This window comes from Eublepharis macularius, chromosome 11 (genome assembly GCF_028583425.1).
Source record: "Eublepharis macularius isolate TG4126 chromosome 11, MPM_Emac_v1.0, whole genome shotgun sequence".
NCBI lineage: Eukaryota > Metazoa > Chordata > Lepidosauria > Squamata > Eublepharidae > Eublepharis > Eublepharis macularius.
Genome location: NC_072800.1, coordinates 93970373 through 93986958, shown reverse-complemented (window position 1 = coordinate 93986958; position 16586 = coordinate 93970373). Strand labels below are relative to the sequence as shown.

The following is a 16586-nucleotide window of genomic DNA, read 5'->3' as shown; positions in this document are numbered from 1 at the left end:
TATTTGGGTAAGTGGTAGAAGGGAAATTTATAACTGGCAGCAGAGCACTATTCAAAAAATTTCCCTATTGCTTTGACTCTCAAGAGCTTCTACCCTGAAAATCTTGTTGGTCTCTAAGCTGCCACTGGACTCAGATCCTGCTGTTCTACTGCTACCCACCTGAAACTCATAAGGGGTGTTGTAAGAGATCCAAAGACCGTGCATGAGAAAAGCTCTATAGATGCTCAGAAAGTAGCACATGCTTGTTAGCAATAATGATTTGACCGACTAGCCGCTGTGTCAGAGCGCCCTCTAGTGCCCCCCTGTGCACAGAGCGAGGTGCAAACCAGAACCTCCTCAGGGTACCAGAACTAACCAGAGTTCGCAACAGGCAAGCAAAATGCCAGGAAGAGAATCGACATCCTTGACTCAAGCAAGACTAGAGGTGGGGGTGACTTGGAGACGCGAGGGGGAAAGGGCATGGCAAGGGGTAGAGGGGCCCGGATGGAGGACGAGGGGGTGGCAAAGTTGGGCTTTTTAAAAAAAAGCTCTGTGGTTACTATGGAAACCAACCCAGCAGAAGAAACTGCTCAAGGGGACGGTGGGGAGGGAGCGTCTTCATACGTGTGTATGCGATGCACGAAAGAGTGAATTGCTACTTTGTAAGAACATAAGAAGAGCCCTGCTGGGTCAGACCGGTGTCCCATGCCGTCCAGCATCCTGCTTCAAGCAGCGGCCAATCAGCTTCCCTGGAAGGCTAGCAAACCGGGCACGGAGGCCATGGCCTTCCTCTTGATGCTGCCCCCTGGCAGGGGGGTCCAGGGGTTTGCTCGCATGTATCTGAGGAAGTGAGCTCCGACTCACGGAAGCATCAGCTGCAATAAGTGGGTTAAGTCTGAAAAGGTGCCGATGGGTTTTTCTTTTATCTCACCACAGCACTGTGACGGGGAAAGGGGCGCCTGCTGGAGCCATGTGGCTGAACACCCCCCCCCCAAAACCCAGCAGGTGAAGTTTTCCCCAGCAGAGAAAGAAACGACACAGGGAGGGGCTCTCACTTGCGATGCAGGCTGCTGCAAAAGGCACAGGATCAGGGCCAGCATGAACAGAGGCAAGACAAGAAACGAGAGAAAAAGAAGATTCTCAGCTTGCTGCGCTCTCCATTTAGATTCTGCCTTTGCCCCAAGCCGTGGGAGACCACAGCCATGGTTGCGGGGCGCGAGGAATCCACAAAGAGGCATCTTCTGGACTTCCCACCCATCATCATCAGCTCCTAACTAGAAGATGTGCAGTTCCTTTTAAAAAGATACTTTGGGGGCCTGTGAGACATTTGCTTCAAAACCCCTCCGCTTCTGCTCAGCAATTGTTCTTATTTCCAAAATCCACCCTTGTGTCTGCGTCACTCCCAGGCCTCTGACTCGCCATGGCCAACCTGCCTGGAGTGGGTGGCGGGAGAGAGGGCGGGGGGGGGGGGGATGAAGCTTGTGTGGCACTTCCTGGCTCTGGACTCAGGAGGGAAGCAAGCCAAGGAGTCCCCCCCCTCCCCGGGCATCAGGAGGCCAGAGGGGGCCAAGTGACACTCCTGCAAGTCTAACTCACCCGTCTGAGACCCGCTCTTCTCCCTCCCAGGAGCGCACAGGAGCCAGACCTGACAAGCTGGAACGGAATGGCCTCACTATCGGCTGGCCCCACATCCCATTCTTACCGACATCAAATAGTTCCTGCCCCAGTTCCTGCCGCAGCCCCAGTCCTTCCGAAGCCCTTGGAGGACATCCAGAGCGGCCACCTTGGCTTTGATCTGTTCCATCTCAGAGGGTGGGATGTTCTTCACAATCTGTCTGGCACGCCACCTGCAGAGGGCATGAGAGACACTTAAGAGACTCTCCCTGGTCCGGCGGAGTCAGGGTGTCTGTAAGTGCAACACTATCAGATTTCTAGTTCTTAGATCCAGAGGACAGCTGTGGTTCTCGAAAGCTTATGCTACAATAAAGTTGCATCTGATGAAGAGATCTGTGGTTCTCGAAAGCTTATGCTACAATAAAGTTGCATCTGATGAAGAGATCTGTGGTTCTTGAAAGCTTATGCTACAATAAAGTTGCATCTGATGAAGAGATCTGTGGTTCTTGAAAGCTTATGCTACAATAAAGTTGCATCTGATGAAGAGATCTGTGGTTCTCGAAAGCTTATGCTACAATAAAGTTGCACCTGACAAAGAGAGTTGTGGTTCTCAAAAGCTTATGCTACAATAAAGTTGCACCTGACAAAGAAAGCTGTGGTTTTCGAAAGCTTATGCTACAATAAAGTTGCACCTGACAAAGAGAGCTGTGGTTCTCGAAAGCTTATGCTACAATAAAGTTGCATCTGATGAAGAAAGCTGTGGTTCTTGAAAGCTTATGCTACAATAAAGTTGCATCTGATGAAGAGATCTGTGGTTCTTGAAAGCTTATGCTACAATAAAGTTGCATCTGATGAAGAGATCTGTGGTTCTCGAAAGCTTATGCTACAATAAAGTTGCACCTGACAAAGAGAGTTGTGGTTCTCAAAAGCTTATGCTACAATAAAGTTGCACCTGACAAAGAAAGCTGTGGTTTTCGAAAGCTTATGCTACAATAAAGTTGCACCTGACAAAGAGAGTTGTGGTTCTCAAAAGCTTATGCTACAATAAAGTTGCACCTGACAAAGAAAGCTGTGGTTTTCGAAAGCTTATGCTACAATAAAGTTGCACCTGACAAAGAAAGCTGTGGTTCTCGAAAGCTTATGCTACAATAAAGTTACATCTGACAAAGAGAACTGTGGTTCTCAAAAGCCTGTGCTACAATAAAGTTGGTTAGTCTTAAAGGTGCTACTGGACTCTTTATTAGTTCTTAGGCTTGCAAAGACTGCATATATTCTTGCACGCCAAGAAGCCAGGCACTTGTTGTTTTCAGGGTGCACCCATAAGGACTAGAAGCTTCCTTTTATAAAATAATTGCAAGCTGTGATTCTTCTCAAGGTGTTTACACCAATTCTCAGTGCATCCTTGGCCTGGCTGTAGAAAGCAAAGCCAGGCGTCTGAGAAATTGCCAGTTCAACAGGTTTCAGTAGAAGATTTTGTAAAGTCTCCCTTGACTGGAGACCATAGAGAGCATCTGGCAGCCAAGCAATAGTGAGCCAGATGGTCTGACTTGGGGTAAGGCGGCTTCAGGAAAGGGCTATCTGCATCTTACTCACAACAAACTTCATTTTAAAGCTGTTGGAGGGAAAATTCCAAATTCCTCATGGGCCTCAGCTAGTCAGTAGCCATTTTATGACTAGCGATTAGTAGAGCTTGCCCTGACCTGGATAGCCCGGGTGACCCTGAGCTCGTCAGATCTCAGAAGCTAAGCAGGTTAGTAATTGGATGAGAGACCTCCAAAAAAGACCAGGGCTGCAGAGGCAGGCAATGGCAAGCCACCTCTGTTATTCTCTTGCCATGAAAATCCCAGCAGGGGTGGCCATAAGTCAACTCTGAACAGAGGGCACTCTCCTCCACCACCAACGAGTAGAGCTCAGGTAGGCTAATAGCATCAGCAGAGGTCATCGAAGGCCCAGGCCCAGCCAGCTGGCAAGTCCACCAGTATCCTCTTCTCACCTAGCCCACCGCCCAAGGCCCGGAGTGCTCCCTGCTATTACCTGCGGAAGATGCGCTTGCTGTTTTCCTGGAAGTGTGCCAGCACGGCTGGGGGGTCTGGCCACTCCACACTCTTGCCATAGTCGGGCATGCTGCGCACGGCCTGGAAGCGCATTACCAGCTCCAGCAAGTAGGACTTCACTTTGTAGCGCTTGAAGTAACACATGATGGTATAGGTGGCCCGAAGGTATCGACAGCGCTTGCGGGCAAGGGCACCCCTCCAAGCCTGGGTCAGAGAGACGAGTCAGATGCCAGCAGACAAAGCTCTGCAACCCCCCTCGCTCCTGGCAACCATTCATTTCAAAGGGGCTTGCATAGCAGAACTTCACAGTGGATTGTGCCCTGTGTTAATTAGGCCCTAGAAGGTTTAGGCTGCTGCCACCGTGTCACACATATCTATCTTCTACTCTTCCATCCTTAATGGAACCCCAATGCCGCCTCCTGCTGTTAGCAGTCAGACCCCTCCTCCCACTGAGGGGCAGTTTATAGATATAAAATCACGACCCCCCCCCCCTTCCTCATATAGCATAAGTACAAGACACTGCCTGGCCTGAAATAAAACAAAATGGATGCCAGTCAGGTAAGAGCTCGGAAAAACTTTTTTTTTTAAGAGAGTCAGAGCAGCTGGCTGACTAACCAACCCTTCTGTGCCCTGGAGAGACTCATGACTTGGGACAATGAGGTCTCCCAAGAAACTCCTGGCTAATCTTATCCATGCCCTGCCTCACTTTCATCACACATTTACCTTGCCCAAACAACACCCAAGCTATTCACCAAACCTAGTAGCTTTTCCCATCTGGTACGTACATCAAGCACCATTTACACCTGTCGTCCACCTCAAGTAGATTCATTAAGCCTCTCTCAACACCATTGTCCACCTCCGGAGAAAGCCATCAAGTTATTGTTTGGGGGGGGGTAAGGATGTCAGCTTGCCCCAAAAAGCATTTGGCCCTCTATCTGGGCTCCCGAGCCACCAGAGAGAGGGGGAGAGAGAGTGTGTGTCCCCAAATCTATTTGGGCTTCTTTCTCACCATGAAATGCTGCTTGTTTTGCAGCTGCCTCTGTGGAGCTCTGTCCTCAAGACGGGTAACTATTGTCTTCCTTAAACTACTTTATCCCCTTTTTCTCTCTGATTTTCTCTTAGTTAGCCTTGTATGTGTGCTGTGTGTGATTTTTGTACACTTGCCCTTTTGTTTCTTTTTTCATAAAAACCTTTCTGGTTGAACATCTAACTGCTTTATTTCGAGAGTTCTCTTAAAGGAAAAATCCCCATAAACATTGGTGGAGAATCTCTCGCTTGTCTCCTTTAAGCTAATTTCCCCCTATTAATAAGAAGTCTGCCTATTTGGGTAACACTGTGGCAGCTCATGCTAAGATCTCATCCTAAATCTCTTTCCACACTCAGCCTGCAGATAAAAGCTCGGGACCAGTAGCAAGATCCTGCTTCATCGTCGACCGATGTTGCTCTCTCCCATCTGACGGTGCCGCCATCCAGTATGAAGTGCAGCCAGTCCCCTCTTTCTCCTCTAACTGGCCCAGCTCCTTCATCTCTGCTCACACACTTCCCTTTCCCCCAACCATTTAGCTGCCCTTCTCTGCACTCGTCCCAGATTATATCCGTAAGAACATCAGAAGAGCCCTGCAGGGTTGGCCCAGCGGTCCATCTTGTTCAGCGTTCTGCCTCACCCAATGGCCAACTGGTTACCTCAGAGGGCCAAGAGGCAAAGGGCACAGAGGCTGAGGCCTTTCCCTGGTACTGCCTCCCAGTACTGGTAGTCACAGGTTGGCTGCCTCTGATTATGGAAGTTCCCTTTACTCACCATGGCTAGTAGACACTGAAGGATCTCTCCTCCATTAATCCCCTTTTAAAGGCATCTCTGTCTGTGGCCATTCACTTTCTTGATGAAGAAGGTGGAAAAATTGGACACTGTTTGCCAAAGAAGTATCACAGGAGACTTCTCGTTCCTCTGCCCTAACCATGAGTCTGTCTCCTCTCAACCACAAAGCCTAGGATTTATGCTCCCGGTAGCCCTGTTCTTACCCCGATCCCTTCCAGAAACCCTCAGCTCTTTCATCCCAGACTGGAATTTCTCCCACTTCCTACTTTCACCATAACTCATTAGATCCAGAGGAGTTAGCTGTGTTAGTCTGTAGTCACAAAATAGTAAAAGAGTCCAGTAGCACCTTTCAGATTAACCAACTTAATTGCAGCATAAGCTTTCAAGAGCCACAGCTCTCTTTGCCAGATGTATCGTCAGCTTTTGAGAATCACATCTGACGAAGAGAGCTGTGGTTCTCGAAAGCTTATGCTACAATAAAGTTGGTTAGTCTTAAAGGTGCTACTGGACTCATAACTCACTAGTGTGCAGATGTAACACGAACACTCGGATGCACACACACACACACACACACTATACATACACAAGTGAATGTCCAGGTACCTTCTGCAGAAGCAATACAATGATGGGGATCAGCTGGGCACGTTCCTGTTCCAGGCAGAAAAGAGTTCGCGGCGTCCGGATGAAGATCTTGGTGTGCCCGTAGGCGATGTCATCTTGGAAGCCGTGTTGCTCGATCAGGGCCTGCGTGGCCTCGCGATCTGTGGCCATGAGGTGGTTGGGCCACGTATATTCACAGGTCATCTTATACCTGGCAGGAGGGCAAGGCACCAGTGACTGACCCGGTCTGAGATGGACTGGCCAAAGATAGTGCAGCAAGACAACAGCATTGGAGGGCTTTGGAGTTCGGAGCAATGCTGCCAAGCTCTTCAAAAATTATGTACACTGAAGAGAGGGCAGATAGAAAGAAACTTTTCTCTCTCTCCAGTAAGACTAGAAGATGGGGTCAACCTATGCAGCTGATTGGCAGTAGCATGGCTTTTTTTCTGGAAAAAGAGGTGGTGGGACTCAGCGGTGGAACTCAGGACTGCACAATGACGTCACTTTGGGTCAGCTGGAACAAGGGGGGAGTTTTTTAAAGTTTAAATTGCCCTCGGTGAAAATGGTCACATGGCTGGTCGCCCCGCCCCCTGATCTCCAGACAGAGGGGAGTTGAGATTGCCCTCTGCGCAGGAGCGCAGAGGGCAATCTAAACTCCCCTCTGTCTGGAGATCAGGGGGCGGGGCCACCAGCCATGTGACCATTTTCAAGAGGTGCCGGAACTCCGTTCCACCGCGTTCCTGCTGAAAAAAAGCCCTGCGCAGTAGATTCCAGACACACTTCACACAATAGGTGGTTGACTTGCGGAACTCATTGTCATGACAGCCTCTTAAAATAAATGTCTTTTAAAGAGATGTAAGGAATTGCCAATAAAGGCCAAGCATTTGTCAGGAGAGGCTGGACTTTGGTTCAGTAATTTAAGTGTTCGCACGCCCGATTTTCAGCCTAGCTAGAAAAAATAAGCTGGCTTGGCTCAATCTTACACCTGCAGGCCAGTCACCGGTCCTTGAGAGACTGGTTCTCACAGCTGCTATCTTCACTCCCTAATTTCACTTGGCTAGCAACGCCAATTAAGCAACTGAGCCCTGATTGGCTGTCCGTTGGTAAGGTGAGGCCCGGAGCCCTCAAAAGATGGCTTCCCAGCTCACCTTCTCTAACCAGCATTATTCTACCATCCTGTAAAAGAGAAGCTGGTTCTGTGCCTCCCTTCGTCTCAATATGCCTCGTGCTGCATGGCGTGGAAATGGACTCCTTTACTGAGCAAATGGGCGAGAAGCTACCAGCTAAGAAGCTAGCCAGAGGAGCATCGGTAGGAAGCTTCCTGTGTTTTTAAACAGGCAGGTTTTAGCCTAGCAATAGAAAGGTTTATTTGTTTTCATACCTATTGCCTGAATTTGAGTGCTTTATGCTCAGCAACACTCTGTACTTAATAAACTGAAGATATTTTATTTTAGCCTGTGTCTGGATTCATAAGTTGCACATGGGTACAACCTCGGAGAACCCAGTGGCTGAAAAGTCTCACCAAATAAAATGGACAGGTGCCTTCCTTCCTCCTAAGGGGTCTGGCATGGCTGTTACCAGCATCCAGAAATAGGGGTCAGGGGCATCTGGTTCATATAAGCGGGTTGGACAGATTTGGACCCTTAAACCACTGACCTGCTCCTCGTTAGTTAAATGGGACTAATCATTACCCCACCGGAGTTGCCCCCAACTCCTCCATGAGTACAAGGAGTGACTCTTTCCCTAGCTGAGGTGCCTGCCTGGAAGTGTGGGGCCCAAAGAGGTCGCTTCTTTCACCTCTATGGCTGGGCCAAGAACGACCTATTTCTATCACGCGTCAACTCCAGGAAGGGAGCTTCAGGGTTAAAGGTATTTGTGGTTTCCAATGCTGGCTGAGAACTGGAAAGAAGCAATGTGGATTCAGGTGTTGCCTGCAGGCTCAGGCAGAGTTTGGCACTTGTCTTGGCCCTACTGAGGCAGCCTTTCAGGGGCTACGAGGGAAGGATTGGGATCACGCCTACCGGAGCAGGAAGCGCTCATAAGGCTGCCTGTAGGCGAAACCGGCTCGGCGGACACGCACGTTCTCCAGCAATCCCAAGTAGGACACCTGGTGGTGGCAGCGTTCCACGTCAAAGAGCAGCGGGGACTTCTCGTCATTGGGTTTGATGCAACGGACATAATACGGCTCCTGTTGGGGAAAGAGGCAAGAGGGGAGAGAAAGCGAGGCGAGTGAACAGATGACGCCACCTTTTGCCCGGTCCATTTAGCTTAGTACCGTCTGCTGTGACTGGAACTGGCTCTCTCCGCACCTGAGATCCTTTCGCTGCAGATTTCAGGGGCTGAACCTGGGACACTCAGCACACAAAGCGAGTGCCTTGACGGTTGAACTACGGCCCAGCCCTAAGTGAGTCCTGCGTTAGGAGAGAGACGACAAGGCAGGTCCACTTGGCTGAGCAGTTTCCTTGGCTCTCTGCCCTGCCCTGACTCATGGACTCCAACATTTCCTCCTCATCAATGCCGTATTTGTTTCTTTTGCAAGTCCATGCATTTGAAAGCCACAGTTCCTGTGGTCAAAGCCACATCTGGGATACCAAATGGTCACACAATAGCAGTTTCAAGTATGCCTCGGCAGTTACACTGTGCGGCATGGCAGGCTGTGGACTGCGTGGTGCTTCAGTGTTCACGTGCACAGATTCCTATATTGGTGGTGCTAGAGATAAAACCCACCCACTTGTAGAGGGGGCTGAATACTGAAGAATGGCATGGCTATCAAGTCGGCTACCAGCATTTTAACAATTTCATAGGGACAGCTGCACGACAGTGCGACCCTAAACTTGTTTACTCAGAAGTGATCCCAACCAAGTTCGATGAGATTTATTCCTTGGTAAGTGTGTCGAGGACTAAGGGCTGCTGCCTTAGATTGCAGCAAATACAAACAGGAGTTTTATGGCCTCCTCAAGACTAACAAGATTTTATTCTTATATACACTTCCATGGACCACAGCCCACTTCGTCAGATGCACAACAGCATACCCCTACAAAAAACGACTGCCTTGACCTGGATGGCTCAGGCAAGCCCAGTCTTCTCAGGTCTCGGAAGCTAAGCAGGGCCAGTCCTGGTGAATACTTGAATGGGAGACCACCAAAAAAGTCCAGGTCCTTATGTAGAAGCAGGCAATGGCAAACCATCTCTGAGCATCACTTGCCTTGAAAAACCTGTGGGAGGTCACCACAGGTCAGCTGTGACTGAACAGCACTTTCCATCACGACATAAAACAACTACATGGTGAGGATCGACTCAGCCTCTCTGAAGAAGTGGGCTCTAACCCAGATAGCTCGTATGAGCTAACCCAGATAGCTAACCCAGATAGCTCGTATGAGAATAAAACCTTGCTAGTCTTGAAGGTGCTGCAAGACTTCCGTTAACATTTTAACTTGAGCCCCCCTAAAAGGACAAAATAAGGACTGTGATTTAGGAGAGGCAAGCACCAGAAAAGAGGAAGCCCTGGCCTGGCAAGAAGAGCAGCCGGAGCACGTGCCCAAGTAGGCAGGTGGGTCAGAAAGGAGTTTAAGGTCCAGGAGCATCTGAGCCATATAGTGCTGTGCCCTGGGCTACAACTCAAGCAAGCGTCTTCAGGTTCACACATGACCATTTCTTCTGTTAGCAGCCAAGTCCCAAGGCCTTTCAAAGGCTGTTTAAAAAGACAGTTGCTTCTTCAGCAATGCAAACAAAGCAGGCAAATGAAACCCTTCACCTAGAAATCAAGCTAACCACATGCAATAAGGTCAGACAACTAATGTCAAAAACGGCTACTAGAAAGTATCGTTCCCAGTGAAGTCCTAGTCTGGCCATTTTTCAAGGATGTAGAACTAAACTCTGTTGAGCGTGCATGAGGTTTTTGCCACTGAGTGGCAGTCTGGACTTGCACTAGGTGCTCTTATCCCACAATTCTGAGGAAGCAGAGAAACATAGAGCAGAAGGCAACCCCAAGGGTCATCTAGTCCGGCCCCCTTCACAATATTGGAAATTCACAGCTATTTCCCCCACCTCCCTGCTCTATATCCAGAGGAAGGCAAAAAAACTCCAGGCTCCCTGGCCAATCTGGCCTGGAGGAAAATTCCTTCCTGACCCTAAAGTGGTCAACTCTAGCCCAAAAAAGTTGAATGGAACCCCCTCCCCCAGTCACGAACCAACATGACGAGGGCAAAACTGTAGCTCAGCTGTAGGCCCAAAGTCTTTTCCTGGAGCGCAGGACTTGGAAAAAAGAGACCAACCAACCAAGCAAGCATGCTTGACTCAAGAAGTAAATTAAGAAAAGGAGGTGCCCGATTCCCGGGGCTGCCTGCCTCACGTACGCAAATGCCTTGGGGAGAGCTGCACCATCTGCTGTCCCAGCAGGCAGCAGGGCTACTCGTTGCCTAGGGAGAGCCTCCGTATTCCAGGGGACCTTTGATTTCTATCCATGACCACGGCCAGGGCCAGCTCCAGCGTCGCCGGCACCTGAGGCAGCTTAACTGCATGTGATGTCATCACGCAGGGCTGGTGTGCGCGGGGGGCCTTCCAGCCCTCCCGTTCTGTTGCTCTGTGGGCTGCCCACTCAGGTGCCCCACGCTGCCACCCCCAGCATGCGCTCCTGGCCAGTGGAGGCAGCGGCAGCTCCGTGGTGCACGCTCCTGTCCCCGGGCCAGCACCCCTCCAGCGCCTTAGCGTCCCGAGGCGGCTGCCGGGCCAGCCTCAATGGGCGGGCCGGCCCTGACCACAGCAGCTAGGCTTTTATATGCCTTCAATCGAGGACTGGATTATGAAAATGACGGCGTTAGCGGAGATGGCTAAACTTACAGCTCTGATCAGAGATAAAACATCGTCTATTTTTATGGTTAACTGGAAACCCCTTATTGACTTTCTGTGTGAGATAAGGAAAAATGAACTGATGATTTGTGGATTAGATTTTTAAGAAGATAAATTTGGGAAAAATAAATAGAAGGCGGCAGTATTGGAAAAGGTAAATTTTGGAGATATAAAAACTAAAAGTATAATGTTTGTTAAAACATGATAGGTGTTGTAGAGAAAAATGGAAAATGAAATATGTATTATTGTTTTTTGTTATTTCTGACCTTTGTCTTTCTTTTTTTGTGTTCTTTTTTCTTTACTTTTTTCTTTTATTTCTTTGCCCCCTTTACTGGGCTTTTAAACTTACTCAGGGGTCATTTCGTAGAAAAAGAGCTGCAGGAACTCATTAGCATAACTCATTAGCATGCCTGATTTGCATATGCCCCACCCCCTGACATCACCTATTCTGGCTGTTTTGGACCCAGTCCTGGCCATTCAGGGCCAAAATTGGGCCCAAAATGGCAAAAAGGGGCTGAAAATGGCTGAAAAGGGGCCCAAAATGGTCAGGATTGGGCCGCTGCTGAACGGGAGAGTGATCCACCACTGGTCAGAGGCCCAATCCTGGCTGTTTGGGGACCAATCCTGGCTGTCTTGGGCCTGATCCTGGCCATTTGGGGCCCGAATTGGGCCGTTTCGGCCCCGATCCAGGCCATAATGGGCCCAAAATGGCCAAAAATCAGGTGGGCGGGGCCACCGGACATGTGACCATTTTGGAGAATTACTGGAACTGCGTTCCTGCGCGTTCCCCCTCAAAATGAGCCCTGATCTTACTAATAAAATAAAAATTTCTCTTAAAAAAAGTATTCCAGGGGACCTGACCCAGAGCCTCTGGCTCTCCACCAGCCACCCAAGGCACAAACACAGGCTGCGTCTGCAGGGAGACAATTCCAGAGCAGTTTGATCTCACTGCTGCTGCTGCTGCGAATGCAAAGGTAACTGGCGGCAGCATGGAGCCTCCACCCAGAGGGATTTTCCCAGACTTCCCCCTAAGCACCCACTGTCCCTCCATATCCAGTGGGCTCTCGGCCAGCTTTTTATCAAAGCTGTTGTTTGTGCACTGCAATACAATGTTAACGATAGATTTACTACTGATATTTTTTAAAACTGGCACAAAGTCTGCCAAGGGGAACGGCACGCAGGCAGGCAGGCAGGCAGGTGAATGGTGTTGGATGTGGCCACCAGATACGGGTGGGGAGGTGCAGACACCTGCACACATTCTTTTCCACACTTCTCACTAACTTGCTTTGGGTATGATCTTTTAGGATTGTGCCAAAGTGGATTTGGGATAACATGCAACAGGGTTGGGGAAACCTGGAAGGGGGAGGACCGGATGGGGGGCAAGAGAAAGCAAGAGCCCTGAATGGAAGCGTCCACGGCTGTGAAGGAGAGGATGGCGTCAAGGAACAACTGCTATTACAAGAGAAAATAAGGAAGCAATATCTAATGTGATCTATTGTTATGAAGCTCAGCAGACTACGGGATGGGGCAGCAATTTTTTCTCAGCAGCAGAAAACACAATGCAATTCGCTGAAAGTGGTAGGATGCGACCGATTGCCACAATGAATTTCTGTGCATGTGTAACATTATGTCTCCATCCTACCTCCCCACCAGTGATCCCTGGAAAGTTCTGTTGCCACAGACTCTGATCTACTCCTTCATACACAACTGTCTTGTATATTAGGATTGTCCTTGATTGCCCCCAAATTAACTAGAAATTTCCCACAACGAGGCCATGGCCGAATCCACACTACCGTTGTTCTTGCGGCAGTTTTTCACTTCTGCAGCGCCATTCCTTCATCTGTTCACATGCATCGTCTCCAAAGCCGTCATTGATTCGCCATGGCGTCGCCACAGCCCATTGCACTTTCGCCGCGGGTTATCTTTTGATGAATAACTGCCCTCCGTTGAATTCCGAGCCTCTCTTGACCCGCCTCCCAATTAAGGAGTAATTCTCCGCCTTTGTCCCCACCCCTTTTTTAAAAAAATAAGAGTACCATGTCAATATGGCGACATCTCATCATATTAATCTCATTTTAAAAAAGCGGGCAGACCTCAAATATCAGAGGAACAATTTCATATGTTAATTCAATTTATATATTGGGGGGGGCATCCACATGATACTGAAATCATGGCTCATGTTACGCCCCGACACGGACTGTGCCGACAAGTTAGGCACAGATTTCAATTTTCCAAAGACAAAATGAAGCTCTGCTGTGGGATGCTGCTGTAGGTGATCGTGACTGCTCACCCATTCCCGGATGATTTCAACCAGCATGCAAGCTGTGATGTTCCAAGCGCTCATCGTAAGTGTCTCGGGTGATTTTTTAAAATATATTATCTTAATGGTGTCGTTGTACCATTGAACCAGGATGCTTACTCGTCGATATAGCATCAATTTGTCCTTTTTTTAAAAAAAAAAAACCGCGGAGCCGTTCGGGTTTTTCCCGCCCCTTTACCCGTCTTTTTGAAAGGGGGTGTGATCAACGGATTGCACAGGAGAAGCGCTATTCAAAGGGTGATGTGGACAAACAAGCGAAGAATGCGCAATAACAGATGGAGCAATCATTGCACAAGAAAAGCGGGAGCTAAGGTAGTGTGGAATCGGCCCATCTCTCCCCACCCACCCCTCTCTTTCTTTCTCTCAATAATTGAACAGATGCAAACCCTCTAAATATGCAGTTAGGGAAGAATGTCAATTGGTTGCATATCTACCTGTCCTATCACACACCGTTGAAAAGCACAGGAGCCACACTAGGGGGAAAGATGGCAACCAAAGACACAAACTAACCTACAAGTTCTCTGGAGTTCCCAGTCAGAGCACAGGGCCCAGCATCTCTTGCACGGTGGCTGATTGCCAAATTCCCTTACCAGCTCCTGTGGCATGCAGAGATCTAAAGACGGTGGTTCAGTAAAAGGTGCTACCAAGCTAGCTGGATGAGCTCACATGGCTTTGAAGGACGAGGCCAAGGGAGGAGCTGCCCTTACCTTGGAGGCCAGGTTCTCCACCAGCGCCACGATGGAGTTCTTGAAGAGGGTGGCTGCTGTCAGAGGCCGCTTGGTCACCTCGGTGATGCTCTGCTTGCCCTCCGGCCACATCTGCTGCAGGACAGGGTCTACGCTGGGGAAAGACCACAGAGAAGGTGTGAGAGGCCTCGAAGAAGGAAGAAGGAGGAAACTTTTGCCTCAGAGCCAAGCTACAAGTGACGCCTGACACAGGTTGGACACTTGCGAGTTTTCCTCAAGTTTTGATGGGAAGTGTAGGCGTCCTCTCCATTACAGCTGCAAGACCAGGATGCCGACATTTCCCATCAAAACTTGAGGGAAGCTGACAAGTGTCCAACCTGTGTCAGGCGTCACTTGTAGCTTGGCTCTGAGGCAAGCTGGATCCAAACAAAGGGCAGTAATACAGTTGAGCAGGACATAAGGTTGACAGCTCCAGGTTGGGAAATTCCAGGAGGTTTGGGGGTGGAGCCTGGGGAAAGGATGGGAATAATGCCATAGAGTCCACCCTCCAGAGCTGTAATTGTCTCCAGGTGAACTGACCTCTGTAGTCTAGAGATCAGTTGTAATTCCTGGAGAAATCCATGCCCCGCCTGGAGGTTGGCAACTCCATTGAAGGGGAAACTGGCATTTGCAAAGACCTTGAGAGGACTCCGTCACTTCACCGGCCTCCTCCCTCAGCCCCGCTGGCTTCTGTGTGAGCCACAGAAAGGCAACATCCAGATTACTTAATGCCGATCCATTAACAATCCGTAACACATTCCAGCCATGCTTGGGCCATGCAATGGGGGAGCTTTAAGGGTGGTGCACAGTTCAGGGGCCACTAGGAGGTTACACTTCCCTGAAGGGCGGGTGCACAGGGGTTTCCATGCCCTGCAGAGATGAGTTCATCATGCCCAGTGCTGGAAGCAGCTTTCCAGAGTCTCGGGAAGAGAAGGCCTTTCTACACCCCTGCTCCCTGAGAGCCTTTCACTGGAGATGCCCGGGGGTCTTCTGAAGGCAAAGCCGGTGCTTTTCCCATTGAGCGAGGAGCCCTGGACAAAGACTGCTCAGGGGAATACCCCATACCCACTGCTAGGGCTCCCCTTCTAGTTCACCAGCCCATGTGCCCCCACCTGCCTGTACGCCCTTCCTTTGCCCACTCACAAGCTCTCCCAGCACCTGCAATCACAGCTGCCCGCACTGCCTGCACGCCCTTTCCCTGATGGTGCTGGGCGCAGCTAGGAGTGGCACTGCCATTGCCACCAGGAACGTTGATGTTTTGTGTGCCACCCACACACCCTTCTCCAGTAGTGCCAGGCGGCACATGCAGGTGGGAGCAGAGGTGGCAAAGCGCTCACAAGCAAGCAGTGCAAAGGTGTGAGTGCAGGCACCGGAGGAGATGCGCAAGTAGGGAGTCAGCAGCAGTGGACAGCCTTAGGGTACGCTGACGCTGGCTCTGTACCTGTTGAACATCAACCGCTTGAAGTCCTGGAAAAGGGTGTCCTTGTTCTTGTCTAGAAATCCCTCCACAGAATACCTGAAAAACAGATTCAGGGAAGCTTTTGAACCGCCTGCCAAATGGCATTGTGGTTTGCTGCATAGTCTTGCAGTCGTAAGAGGCCAATGCCTGCCCAATACCCAGCTGCACCCCTTCTAACGAGAGCTCCTGGCAATGCCGTCTATGAGCCAAATCTGCATTTGGTTCTTGCTGGCTGCCCTGTGGCTGTCAAGCCCTCCTCCCCCCGTGGAACTCCCCAAATCAGAGCCTGAGACGTTTCAGATGTGCTGTTCGGTACGGCTTTGAGTGATGACGGATAATCTGGTGAGTGGAAGTGGTTGAGTGACTGGGGGTGGGGCATGAACTGAGATTTAGGTATAGGTGCCATTTTCTCCAGGCGAACTGAGCTTTCTCAACTGGAGGTCAATTATAATTCTGGGAGAGCTCCACTTTTAATGTCTATTGTTAGCAGGGCTTTTTTTCAGGGGGAACGCGGGGGAACGGAGTTCCGGAACCTCTTGAAAATGGTCACATGGCTGGTGGCCCCGCCCCCTCATCTCCAGACAGAGGGGAGTTGAGATTGCCCTCCGCACCGCATGGCGCGGAGGGCAATCTCAACTCCCCTCTGTCTGGAGATCAGGGGGTGGGGCCACCAGCCATGTGACCATTTTCTCCGAGGGCAACCCACTGAGTTCCACCACCTCTTTTCCCAGAAAAAAAGCCCTGATTGTTAGAATTAGCAATCAAATACACAAACCAGAACCATGAAGGCAAAGATTCCATTTTAGGCATGACACACAACTGGTACAGGAAAGGCAGAGAAATAAAAACATATACAAAGACACACACGCCCTGCCACACCCAACACATACACTTGGCTCGGTCACTTCTTCAGAAAGCTACAGATGGTATTAGTCAGTGACAGCCTTTCAGATTCAACTCCCACCAAGTTCTGCACACCACGAGGCAGAAGCCACACATCCAAGTCAAGGCAAAACGTACGTCACGTCTCCTGCGTAGTGCTTGATCCGGAAGTCCTGTCCAAACTCCATAGACTTGTCAGTGGGGTTGACCTGGGAACACACAAGGAGATGCATTGCCATGAACAGCCTCACCTTTGCCAAGCAAATCCGTTCTCACTGACCGGAAGGCA

General features: G+C 49.9%; 1 protein-coding gene across 2 annotated transcripts in view; it reads right to left on the bottom strand.

Moving 5' to 3' along the window:
• The window catches only part of MYO1G (myosin IG), a 78015-nt gene that overhangs the window by 37748 nt on the left and 23681 nt on the right, over window positions 1–16586 (bottom strand). Inside the window, exons 12-18 of one of the 2 annotated variants that reach the window (XM_054991284.1) lie at window positions 16436–16506; window positions 15398–15472; window positions 13939–14071; window positions 8085–8251; window positions 6067–6274; window positions 3628–3851; window positions 1682–1826 (exon numbers count right to left, since the gene is read on the bottom strand). In XM_054991284.1, coding sequence (XP_054847259.1) covers window positions 1682–1826; window positions 3628–3851; window positions 6067–6274; window positions 8085–8251; window positions 13939–14071; window positions 15398–15472; window positions 16436–16506 — 1023 coding nt within the window. Of the gene's footprint in view, window positions 1–1681; window positions 1827–3627; window positions 3852–6066; window positions 6275–8084; window positions 8252–13938; window positions 14072–15397; window positions 15473–16435; window positions 16507–16586 lie in introns of those variants that run through there. The other variant, XM_054991285.1, reaches the window with a different exon arrangement.